This window comes from Plectrocnemia conspersa, unplaced genomic scaffold, assembly GCF_051122295.1.
Source record: "Plectrocnemia conspersa isolate PC_06_02 unplaced genomic scaffold, ASM5112229v1 ptg000013l, whole genome shotgun sequence".
Lineage (NCBI taxonomy): Eukaryota > Metazoa > Arthropoda > Insecta > Trichoptera > Polycentropodidae > Plectrocnemia > Plectrocnemia conspersa.
Genome location: NW_028277177.1, coordinates 25,130,586 through 25,143,850, shown reverse-complemented (window position 1 = coordinate 25,143,850; position 13,265 = coordinate 25,130,586). Strand labels below are relative to the sequence as shown.

The 13,265-nt window shown below is 32.9% G+C and overlaps 1 protein-coding gene across 2 annotated transcripts in view; it reads left to right on the top strand.

The window, feature by feature from the left end:
- The window catches only part of LOC148227685 (protein O-mannosyl-transferase TMTC1-like), a 666,186-nt gene extending 653,164 nt beyond the window's left edge, over positions 1-13,022 (top strand). For both annotated transcript variants that reach the window (XM_088202617.1, XM_088202616.1), the window contains exons 6-15: positions 1,767-1,943; positions 2,757-2,946; positions 3,654-3,775; positions 9,021-9,185; positions 9,328-9,441; positions 9,763-9,906; positions 10,039-10,238; positions 10,595-10,751; positions 10,875-11,019; positions 12,271-13,022. In XM_088202617.1, coding sequence (XP_088058743.1) covers positions 1,767-1,943; positions 2,757-2,946; positions 3,654-3,775; positions 9,021-9,185; positions 9,328-9,441; positions 9,763-9,906; positions 10,039-10,238; positions 10,595-10,751; positions 10,875-11,019; positions 12,271-12,885 — 2,029 coding nt within the window. In that variant the 3' untranslated portion in view covers positions 12,886-13,022. The remainder of the gene's footprint in view (positions 1-1,766; positions 1,944-2,756; positions 2,947-3,653; positions 3,776-9,020; positions 9,186-9,327; positions 9,442-9,762; positions 9,907-10,038; positions 10,239-10,594; positions 10,752-10,874; positions 11,020-12,270) is intronic.
- Positions 13,023-13,265: the final 243 nt, after the last annotated feature.

Below are 13,265 nucleotides of genomic sequence, written 5' to 3'. Positions count from 1 at the left end.
CGTAATTTTAAATGTTTGTCGATTATCAAAACTAATGAATTTTACCTTGTCTTAACATCTAAACATAAATTAAGTTTGATATTTAATTTATTTTTCACGTATTTTTGTAAAATTGCATTTTTCATAGGACTTTTCTGAAATAATTCTTTAATTTTACGAGTTGTATTTGGGGTGTTATTGAAGCTCAGTATTAAACGTAGTTATTTTTTATTTCCCGGAATTCGAGACAACTGACAAAAATCTGAAAATTCCCGGGAATAAGCTATCGGATTGTCTCGACTGTAATATGAACGTCTTATATGTTATTTAAACCATGTATTTATTATGCACAAATTATTTTCAAGGCAGAATTCCACCATTTTTTGTCATTTATCGTTTTGGACGGCAATACCAAATTGCCTCATGAGATTTTACACGAGATTTGCTACCTATTTTCGCATTAAAATCAGCTAAATACGGGTATACAAAAAAATCTAAAATATTAAGACGATGAATGATTTCTTCAAACTAAAAAAGTTTTAAGATATAGTAACAATCTTTTTTTATTACACATAATATATGTTACAATATAAACACCGCAATTAAACTAGTGTATTAAAAAAATGTATGTAAAACTGATATTAATAGTTTGTTACTGAATACGTGTGTTAAAATAGAAATGACAAATCAACTCTTCCGTCAACGAATCATTGCAGAGATTAATAAATCAAAGCGAATACATATGCGTGGGAAATCGTATATGTAATTTATTTGCGTATCATTAAAATGGTCACAAAATGCGAAATGCGATTTCTATTAAATCGACCGTTTAATTAACTGCAATTGCATTTCAGCTTATTATTGTTTGATTTCAATTTATTTCACAGCTGGCGTTAATCCGTTCTAGGTACATAGTTGGGAAAATCGCGATTTCGATTAAATTTTGTTTGCGATGGGAAAACATTGGCTGTTTTTCTTTTTTCGCGTCCAAGTCTGAACGTGAAAATAATTGGAAATATATTGAACAAACAAGCGTATCTTTCGTCCGATGAACATCCTATGAATATAATATATTACTAGCCAATTTGTTTGCATAGATTTTTCTGAAGCGCCTTCGCTTGTTATACTGATTGACTTTATACTAGTAAAAAGCAAATTTTTACTATTAAATAATTAATTCCAAATTTTAATAAAATAATATAATGAAAATTCACTTTCACTTTTCAAAATTATAAATTATTGTTAGTTTTTAAAGGTCACCTCAGTTTTATAAATATTATATCGATGCTCGGAAAAAATGTTAAATGATTTTAATTATAATAATGTATATGAATAACCTATGGATATGTTAAAAATATGAGTTTTTAAAAACATTATAACACCCAAAGGGTTAAGCTGCTAAAATGTTTTTCACGGTGGTGTTCCATTTTAACAAAGAGTATATCTAAAATAGCTAACTGGGATATATTTGTATTTTATTCGCCGTTAATAGTATAAAGTATGTACATTTTAGTAAATACTATTATTTTAAATATTATAATTATGAATAATTATTTTTATTTCTAAATTCCCCCAACCTTGTTACGGAGTTTACCGCCATGAAACTCCAGCAATGCACCAAATATATATACATCGAATAAAAAAAATTCTATTGCTTCCCTTTTATGTTTACCTCTAGCGCAAAACACAGTCTAGTTGATAACGTCAAAAGCAAAATACGAAATCTGACTCCTTTGTAACAGTCCCATTTTTCTTTGTTTATTCATCTTGTTCTTATTAAATTCCAGGACCGTTGTCGAGGTGAGATGGAACGACGGAGCGGCGCAATTCTCTCGCCGGGCGGCCAAAGTGATTCTGTCTCTGGGTCTGCTGTTGTCCATAAGGCTGGCCCTGCTCCAGGGATCGCTGCCTAAATTCTCCCAGCAAGACAATCCGACTGCTTTTCATCCGAGCCTTTATGTCAGGTACGTATCGTTGCTTGTAAGGGGATTCGAGAGGATTTTGTAGACTTACCCTCCGAAGAAAGAGACCGGACGCGTGAGAAATTCATAAGAAATGTAATGTATGCAGATACAACGAATGCGCCGGTCTATCCAGGTTTTACTTAGTCGAAAAAAACTTAGAATATTTATAAATATAGAGGCGAACAATCACAAATTTTATATTTAATTTTTTACCTCTCAAAATATTTATTTGGGATTTTAAAAGATTTTGTAATTTATTCGCGATTGGTTTCAGTCCGTTAGCACTTGTTAACTATCTGTATCGTCTGCGTATTTTTATTTCTTTAATATCGTTTGTAAGAAATGGGCCGAGCAAACTTCTCTGAGGAATTCCAGCTGGAATTTTACACAGTATCGATTTTGCATTATTTAGTGAAATAACAATAGAATGAGCGTATTAAGCATAGCAGATAGTCATGGGTTTTGTATTTGTATAGTTTATGAATCAAATCGTCATGCCATACTGTGTCGAAAGCTTTTTCTATATCTAACATTAAAAGACGTGTACTCTTTTTCATATTAAAATTATCGCATATATGCTTCGTTAATTTATTAAGTGTTATCATGATATTCGTCATGATAAAGATTTTGACGTGTCGACATGGCCTATTTATATATTCAGGCTAGTATGACAAGTGGAGCGACTGACCTGCCGACGTTTTAGTTCCTAATATCGTAAAATTGTATATAATAAATAATTTTTGATATGAATTGAACTTAAATACAAATGCCTCTCAACTAACCAACCGAGCTTAAGAATATTTTCTCTTTCAGATTGTTAACCTTCTGCTACTTGGCCGCCTTCAACTGGTGGCTGATGCTGTGTCCGGTGACCCTAAGCCACGACTGGCAGATGGGATCCGTGCCATTGGTGACCACCGTTTCCGATTCGAGGAATCTCCTGACTTGCGTGGCCTTTGGAGCCGCCGTACTCTTAGCCTACAAAGGCCTGACAGATCTTGAGGTAATCTCGTTCATAATTCAGAATATTGGAGGGATTTGACTATAAATTGTCAATTAAGAAAACCGAGAGTCTCTTGAGAGTTGTGGCTTTGGTTGAGATAATATAGGCATCGTTAATATAACGATACCTCTATTCTCTCTAGAGTGATCCGGTTAAAATGTGGTCCTGTTTATGTGTGAATAATACATCTGTCATAATATACTGTTCAATAATATTCAGCTACATCTTTATTAATTACTAATTTTTTTATATTGTATTTATATAATTTGACTAATTTAATTGTTTAATAGTTACTTAATAACCGTCTGATTACATAATTTATAAGACAATTACTGTGTCGTTTACTTTAATGGATAAAAAGGAAATAACAGTGTATTTTTAACATACATTTTTTATCAATGAAAAGCTTTTATAACCAATAAAATCAAAATACTATTATTAGATAATTTTGACCCAAATTACACTTAGAGCAATTAATATTTTTCTAATGCTCCGCAGATTCATATTAAGTTTACTTTTAAAAATATTGCTTATAACTTTGGATATAACATTAGGAAACAGTCTGTATATGAAAATATACGTATGTACGTTTTATATAAAATATTAAAATATAGTTTACGTCGAACGTGCATGCGCTGAATTTTCTATAAAAGTTCGCTATGTCGTTTTGATATGTATATTGAATTTTCGTTTTCTGCCCGTTTCAGCAACAGAGGCACGTCCCAATTGTTCTGGGTATCCTTCTGCTCGTTTTGCCATTTTTGCCGGCGGCCAATCTTTTTGTGACCGTTGGCTTTGTGGTCGCCGAACGTGTCCTCTACATCCCGAGGTAAGGAAAAACTGCTCTACTCTCCCTCTCTCTCCCTTTTCACCGTTCTGATTTATATAAAGCGACGCAAAACTTTCCGACACACAAAGATCTTCATATGAGGTCACACACACACACACACATACACACTCACATAAATATCATGCAACGTTTCAATTGTTACTGTGGGAGATTTTTGAGAGAGCTTTCGAGGTCGAGCTTTTGGAGTCAAGCATCGTGGTGCTTTTGTAATCCAAAATAGAACTAGAATTTATTCTTATATTTATATTATTATTTTAAAGCAATACTTTTAATAATATTAATTACCTAATTGAATCATTGATTTGTTATATTCAATAATGGTTTATGGTTTTTAATCGTTTAAATATGCGGGGGTCTTTCTAACGACCATTTGAACAAACTAAAATGGAGATAAACTCGTCTGAAATTCGGGGCACACACAGTATTTTACAAAATAATGAAAGAGAGTGACCAAATAATTGCGTTAATAATAAAAAACATTGCATGGACCACCTGATAACACACCCATAAGTACCGCCGAAAGAACCACTCTTTGTTTGGAAAGGAAGCGTGTTAGACTAGGGATCAACACCTGCGGCCCATTTTGATTTTTTCTGCGGAAGTGGATTGGCCATATTATAATAATTTGCGACCCAGTTGCAAATTATTTTAATAATAAATTTTAAATAAATATAGATAAATTGGTATGCATTGACAATTAATGAAAGTACAGAATAACAAACACTGCACAATTAAAAATACTTATTCGAGGCATTGACAGTGACTTTAAAGTTTTCGAAGAAATGCTTAGTTTGTCTAATGATGATGATAAATCTATATCTGCAATTAGATGGCAAACACAAAAGACAGCCTCTATCGGAATTATTCAAGATTCACAATATGAATTTTCGAGAAGATTTTTTTTCATAAAATTTCATAACAAATAAAATGCAATAAAAATGTTTTTAAGCTCTTTTAACATTGATTGATATTAAGGATGTACCACATCAACTTTAAATAGAAATTTCAGAGTAACAAAATGTTGAAAAAGATATTATAATAATTAAAATATACACTGTGAGAAGCACATGAACAAAGAAATTAAGTATGTGTACAAAATGAAAAATATCCTATTGTATTTAACGTCGCTGACAGTATCGGAATAAACACTTGCTACTTCCTTTCATAACGTAACATAAAATGTCGTCTAGACGCAAGTGAAAATGTAATTTATTTTCTGTTAGTTCTCACTCATACAAACATAGGAAAACCTTTCTCGAACAATAGTACTTAGTAACAATTCAAAGTGAAAACATTTACCTCGGGGATTTACGAACGTTTACTCTATACGGAATATGGAAATGGTGTTATTCAAACTAGTGTCTTTGTGATACCTCAAAGGTATATCCATTTTACATACCTCAACACAGACTAAGCATAAACTATGTATTAATAAATAGACACTCAAGCATAAACTATGTATTAATAAATATACGGAATGGTACAAAGAACCCAACGAATCTTTTGATATTTTTTCTAACATCCAGATCTTTGTGAAAGCTTAAGAAATACATCATAATGAGTATTTAGATCTTGTTATAATATATAATAAAATGATGATGAATACAAAAAATCTATTTTGTTCGTTTAGTAGTAGCCTCAAAAGGCAAGTTAAACCTCTGAAAGTTCAAAATGACTGCTTGGTTTGCCCGGATCGAACGGTCAAAGTGGAAGCGGCTGCTTTACATTGGCTTCGATGAGTCATCTGTGTTGATGCAAGTCTTGGCTGAGCTCTTATATATTTCAAGTCTGTCAGGTTGTCCAAGTTGATATTCTGATGGATGTAATAATTAGGTTATTTTATATTGCTGTTATCACGAAGCATTGTTGAAACCTGATTTGTAATAAATAAATATGGCAGCGTTGCGACTTTTAGGGGATAGGGGAAAAGGGAGAAGATCAGCGGCCCTACTTTTCTTTAATCCTTTTACTAATTTGGATCATTAGACTAGTTGTAAAAACAAGTGTTTTTGTTCTGGAATCTATAAGTTCAGAAACTATAGTTTCGATATCTACTTCTTAGATTCGATACGCGTCTAACAATTGTCTAACAACAGTGTATGTTTTATTGTACTTTCACTTCATCGTTGATTTTTTAAGTGGACAATATTAGTGAGTAAAACTTTTAGTTAATTTGAGTCATCATTTTAGATGACATCTTTTGCATTTAAACGACTTATATCTGGGGACTTATAGTTACAGATTCAAACATATGATATTTCTGTTTACTGAATCATTGTCAAGATGCTGTTGTATAACTAAGATGACTGCAATTCGAAAAAAGGTACAACGGCAAATTCAAAAAGCTTCAAAGACAAGTTCGAAAAGCATAGAAAAAAACTGAAAATCCGAATTGAGGTGGTTTGTTCGAGATGCTAAAATAATCGGAGTAGTCGACATGAAGGTACCGTTTATAGCAATTATAACGAGAAATAAAGTGTCGAATATACTAAACGAAATAACGCCACTGCCACTATTTCTATAAGCTTTATTACATAAAGGCCCACAAATGCAAACTCCCTTAAAGGTATGAGAGCATCGCATACCTCGTATCATTTTTGTATTATTTGCCAGACCGAAATTTAAGCGGCTTATTTTTGTGACCCCTGCGAAAACAAAACACAAGTGCGAGAGAATATGTATTATATGTAGCATGTGGGTGTATGTATCTTTGTGAAATTCGTACAAAGCGGGGCCAGAAGTGAGGATTTTTTTCAACTTGTGTGTGTGTAATATAATATGACATAATAATGTTAAAAAAATGTTACTTTGTGTACATATTTTAAGGCGACGGTATTTTAACGAATAAAGGGATTAAAACGAGCCGGAGACGGCACGGAAAACAGGGATTAACGCTGAAATACTGTGGAATTGAAATTATTTTTTTAGAAAAAAATGTATACAGTAAAGCCTTGTTAACTTTGCAAAAGTGCTAAATATAAAAAACATCTTAACGTCATATTTTACAGTTTCATATTATACTATCTTTGCTCGAAGCGTTCTAAGAACGCCTAATATACATTATAAAATAATTTAATTAGATATCGAAAGGCAGAATTCTTGTACCTGTATTAGGTATATGAGGAACCCTTTAATATTGCAGAATTTTCAATTTCAAAAAATGATTTTCAATAAAAAAATATTTATTATTAATTTTTTAATTAAAAAATATGCTGGGCAAACATAGAAACCTCGAATCTTTATCCAAGTAAAAGTAATTAAAACTAAAAACCGACTGTAACCTAAGTAGTTAAAAGGTGTTTTTGTTTAAAATTTTTTTTCATGCTAAGCGCTAGTATAACTATTGATACCCTTTTTATTATTTAATTATAATTCATATTTTTCTAAAAACATACACCAATAGTATATCTAAACATATAAAAAACTGCATAAGAATGTGACAATCTGTTCCTGAGATTATCATGGACAAACATACTTCCCTTCTTTTACTGTATGGCCATATAATGGTTTGTAAATTATTTTAAATACGGATAAAAAAATTGCGTAAATTTATGTTTAAATATACATACAAGCAATGCGGTTTGTATCATAGTTGACTCGAGGGTTAATTTAAGCTATTGCCGATTCAAAATTACTGACGATCAAAGTGGAAACGGCTGCTTTTCTCTAGACTTCAGAGTTATCAACTGCGTCGATTCGACGCAAGATCTACTGGATGCAAGTCTAAATCAATGTAGAAAGTTATGTTTAAGTGATACTTAGAAGCTGTTGTGAGCGTGCTTTTTCTATGGCAGCTTTATGGCTCTATGCAATCGAGAAAATAGATTAAAAAGTCAATGATCCTCCTTTCCCCAACTCTTTGACTAATCCTGGATTATTTATTAGAGATTTTTCTATTATTACCATTTCATTCAGATTAAGAGTATGCTACTTTGCTATCCTTTGCGTGCGCCACTTCCGTTACCAGTACTAGGGCCTTACGAGTCCAACCCTTGCGGGTGGGCACCCAGCTTTTGACGGCTGAATGAGCGGGGACCCACCCACGGGACCGAGGATAAAAAAAATATCACTTTTATAACATTATTGCGATTTACAATAAATGAGAATCGAATGAAACATATCTAAACCGAACTTTGACCAATAGGAGAGCGCAAAAAACAATTATCCTTTCTCAGAAATCAAAAATCACATCAAAAGCAATAAAATCGTGCCGTCATCGTCGAAAATTATATTTTCGCTAATAGAAATATATATATCTACTGGTGAAAATGTATTTGAACTTTACTAGTGAAAATATAACTTCACTGAAAAAGACACATTCACTGTAACATTTATACATAGCATGCATATAAACAATGATAAGTATGTAAATGTATAAAATACTACATATGAAAAACTTAAAATCATACAATTTTACTGCACCTGCAAAGTACATTTTCACTGGTAAAAATATATATCTACTGATGGAAATGTATTCCAATATGATTTCACTCAAATGACGTATAAAAAAAATTCTAGTAGATTCGACTGTTTTTTTTATTTTAGTTGAGGGATAGACCAAAAATTTCCGGTTTAGAATCAAGGACGTCAGTTTTGCTTTTTCCGCGGGGGGGGGGGAGTGCAAAAGTTGACCAGTCAAAGGTCGTTTTTTAATATTAGCATTTAAAGTATTTCATTTTATGACATGCATTTTCCTGGCAAAATTCATGGGGGGGGAGCAAATTCTCCCACCTATTTAACCCCCCCCCCTTTTCCCTTTTCCAATGACGTCCCTGATTATTTAGAACAGAACTCGAATCTCAGTTTTTTTTATTTTAACATATCTAATTACAATAATCCAATATTCTAAATGTTTGACAACTAGTTTCTCGAGTTGCATGAATCCGGCAACAACCATTTTTGTAATTTTATGCTAACGGTAATCTTTAAAAGTGTGCAAATTCTTTTTTTATCTGTGCCGTTTACAATCGATTCCGTTTTACGTTTTATATACATCCCTACCTATTATCTTTTGTTTTTTTGGACAGATTACTAAAACACTGTATCTTAGGTACGTGCATCAGACAATAAATGCATTGATGCTTATGATTCCTAGCATTTTGAGTGGTCACTACACTATTTTAGCCCAATATAAATACACTTACAAAAACAATTTCATTACAATATTACACAATTTTTTAAGTTTTTTAGAAAGTAAATTAATTCTTGAATATTTTCATTCCAGTGTCGGTGGAGTATTAGTAGTTATGTGTGGTGCTCAAGCAATCTGGTGGAGAGGCGGCAGCGCTAGAGCTATGGTCGCCACAGGAATTTGTGTCTTGTTGGTATGCGGAGCTGTGCGTACGGTTCAACGTAACCGTGACTGGCTATCAAGAGAATCACTACTCAGGTAAATGAATCTAATCAATCATTAAAATTACTCTTGTTTTAGTTTAAAATAAATTTCATTGCCGAACTCGTGTATGTATTAGTAACCTGCGAATGATTCACGTGCGTGAATATTAAAAATAATCAAATCATTACATTTTCAGATCCGGCCTAGTAGCACTGCCCCACAACGCCAAGATGCACTACAACTATGCTAATTTTTTACGAGACTCCAACCAGCCCGATTTGGCAATATCGCATTATAATGAAGCACTGAGGTATGCATAATCTGAAACTGATCAAAAGACTTTATCTTCTCTACTTCTCCCGTCCGATATTCCAAAACAAATTCAAAAAAATCTTGTTGTAAAAGAAAGAAAATTAATAAAGTTCAATGAGGGGAAATTCAAATTAGTGAGAAAAAGTTTTAATTTCCACCCCCACGACCGCCCTCTATCGATGCGGTTTTAAGAAAACTTTTGGATTAACTTTTTAAGCAGTTTTTTTGCCCATTAAAGTCATCCGCAATTCGACGGTTTAGTTTATTGGTTTACAGTTGGACCGTCCGTCGGTTAACTTTGTTTGTACTTGGATTTCAGACTATGGCCCAGCTACGCTAGTGCGCATAACAATCTTGGGACTTTAGTAGTGGGTACAGTACAAGCCGAGGAACATTTTTTAGCGGCCATAAGATACTCAAGAGACCATGTGAACGCTCATTATAATCTTGGAAAACTATACAGGTACTACATTTATAAGAATATGTATATATACTAACCACTAAATAAAACATTCTAATACATAAACAGATTAAAAGTCATAAAGATTGTGGATTTTTATTTGTACCACTAAAATTGTGTTTAAATATATTACAGAAGTGATAACAGATCGAACGAATCGTTGAAAATGTTGGAGCGCTGCGTCAAATTGGATCCAAAATTCGTATTAGCCTATTTAGAACTCGTCAATTTGCGGTCCGAACTGACCAAAGGACCCTTACTGAGGAAAGTCATATCGCTTGAGCCTATAAACTGGGAGCACTATGTTAGATACGCTCAATGGCTTCAGAATAATGGTAATTATATATCACACTTACATATTAACTACATTTATATACATTAAACTCACTAACTAAACTCTTTAAACTCTACAAAACTGTGTTTTTAATTATTTTATAAACATCACAAGTATACTAACTTTCATACCTGGCTTCATATGATGCACATCATGCAAATATTGTCTATATAATATGTTGCTCTATTTAATCGATTATAAGTTTATTTTTATTTTAATATTTAGTTTGGAATTTGTAAAAACAGTTGACAAAAAAAATAAAATGTTGTTGTCGGAGTACTGCCATAGTGCAGCGTTTATTCATCACATTAACCACACAAATTCTGTCCTAATGTTACCATATACTTATTCTTAAAGCACTGCATCATCAAGCATTAAAAAACTACATGACCGCTCTGGACATCAGCGAAAGAGTTTTGTCTCACAACCGTGGTGACATTGTGTCGTTACGCGGGGCGTGTTTGATCTTAAGATCCCTCGGTCAACGATCAAGAATACTGCAACTAATTACGAGGTTTGTGTTCTTTGGAGTTATGCAAACGCTATCTTCAGCAAATATTTTTTTGGATACTACAATGTTGCATTGAATTATGTACATATGCAGATTTATTTACTTTAACGATTCATTGTTTTGTAGATGGCATATTGGAAGAAGATGGGGAGGAGCTGTGCATTACGCTAGAGATGTTTACCTACGTCAATGGCTGCTCCGTCAAGAGTTGAGCACCAAAGCCAACTATTATTCACCGCAGTTGAGAACACACGACGGATTAGAACTTTCAGTACGTTATCTATGCTCTATGTTTATATATTTACAGAAGCAACGTATCAAATAAATTATCATGGATTTCAATTCATAATTAATATTAAAATCATATTTCCTATTGATCACACTAAATCAGGTTTTTATAAGCTAAGACCTTCCGTACATTAATTTGCATATTTGCAGTTGTTTCTGCAGATATTTATCCTTATCTTAGCAGCCGAAGGAACAATTTAGAATTGGAATATTCAAGAATAGCTGATGATTCAAATCTATAATAACAATTATGTTATTATAGATTCTATTAAGATCTTATGAAATATTAGATAGAACAAAAAATTTTTACAATTCTATGGATGGTTATCGACAACCGATACCGTCCAATATCAAAATATATCATTTCATGATAGTATACTCCAAATAATAAAGCACCACTTCATTAAAATTATGAAATAGAAACCACCATCTAACACCTCGCAGATTTTGTAACTTATTGTTTTTATTTTATTTTATACAATTTTACATGATTTGAAAAAAAATAGTAACTCTTCGAGCCTTATTAATACAAAGGCAACCTCTCAAATAAATGCTTATATCGTGGCTTTTATCCCATCGATTCCTTATTTTACTCAGTTGCAGGGTCCTAAAGGACCCTGAGAAAATATGGTTATCCCCTCTCTCAGATATTGCAATAAATTATATTATATACAATCCACGTAAAAAAATCTTAGTTGCACTCTATTTCTCTGAGACAAATATAGTATCCACCCTTTATCCCCCTCTCCATTCTCACATTCCAGAACTGTAAGGAAAATATAATCTATCCTGAAAAATCACCCCCTTGTATTACATAAAAATGTATATTATATTGTATGCTATCCATTAAAAAATTTTCTCAGTTACATCTAGGACCCTGAAACAAATATTCTCAACTGCCTGGACGAACTAAGCCGACAATCAGAATTTGTCTTATTATTTTAAATAATTATTTTTAATTCTCCTGGAACTCCCCAGTTAGGGATTGGCTTGTAATCTATTTAAATTATATGTTCATCTTAAGATGCATCTATCTTTTAGTCTTGTTCCTCCAACGTTCCCAAAAGAGAATTGCAGAATTCTCTCTGTGAATATCGCTGACGACCGTTCTTGGACATCCAACTCTTCTATTGATTTTTTCTCTCTAAGAGATTCATGCTTAATGTTATAAAACTGTTACCGCTAAAAAGTATTAATAGAATATAGATTTACTAATGTTGTTTTATCATTTCAGCGTGGAAGAACTTGCTTGGATCACTCAATATTGGACCAATCGTCTGTGCCAAGAAACATCAACGAATACACCGTATCTCCGCAAGATAACATTATACACCGATTCGAAGTACCCAACACTGATTCGATACCGTCGCCCAACTTTGACATAGACATCTCAAAGATATCGATCAATATGCCGTTGTTTAGGAAGCAAACGTCCACTTTTGCAACAAACGACATCTTGAAAGAGATAATAGATGAGGATATAACAGGCGTGCTGTACAACATAACGACGAACAGGGAACAAAACAACATTAAAATAACAATGAAGCGTTACTTGCCGTTCTGCAATTACACTGACCGTCGATTGCTACTGCTTAAGGACGACAATCAAAACTCCATTATGACCATCTCTGACGAGCCGTCGGCGAAGAACAAGTCGGACGTGCAAAAGATGAGCTCGAGGGGCCGGTGCGTCTACGCCATCCATTTAGGCAACATACTGAAGATCTGCAAGAAAGTGAAGTGCAGAAACAGCAACAAGAACACGAGACAGTTAAAAAACGTTAATAGCAATTTGCACATTGGCACCATCACGCCGTGGCTTGTGCAACATTTCGTTGATGCCTTGTAGGGATTGTATCGTTCGTACTTACTAAATACATATAGTTTTATAAACACCTACATGTATGCTATTTTATCATATATATATTTGTACATAACGCCTAGGTAAAGTTAAAAATTCCAAACAATAATTAATAAAAAAAGAAAGAGAATATATTTTTGCGACGATAAATAAGCTAATAATTCGCCCGATAAATGTCTATATATTTTTATTTCTTGTGCTGTGTGTGGAGACGTATGATTGTGTATTGAGTTCATATGAATATTATGCAGTCATTAATATGTAAAATAAGCAAGTGTAAGATGATACTAAATGTAAATTATTTTCATTAAGGACGAACACAATATCATGAAAGATAGATGTTTTATATGCATAAAATAATACTTAAA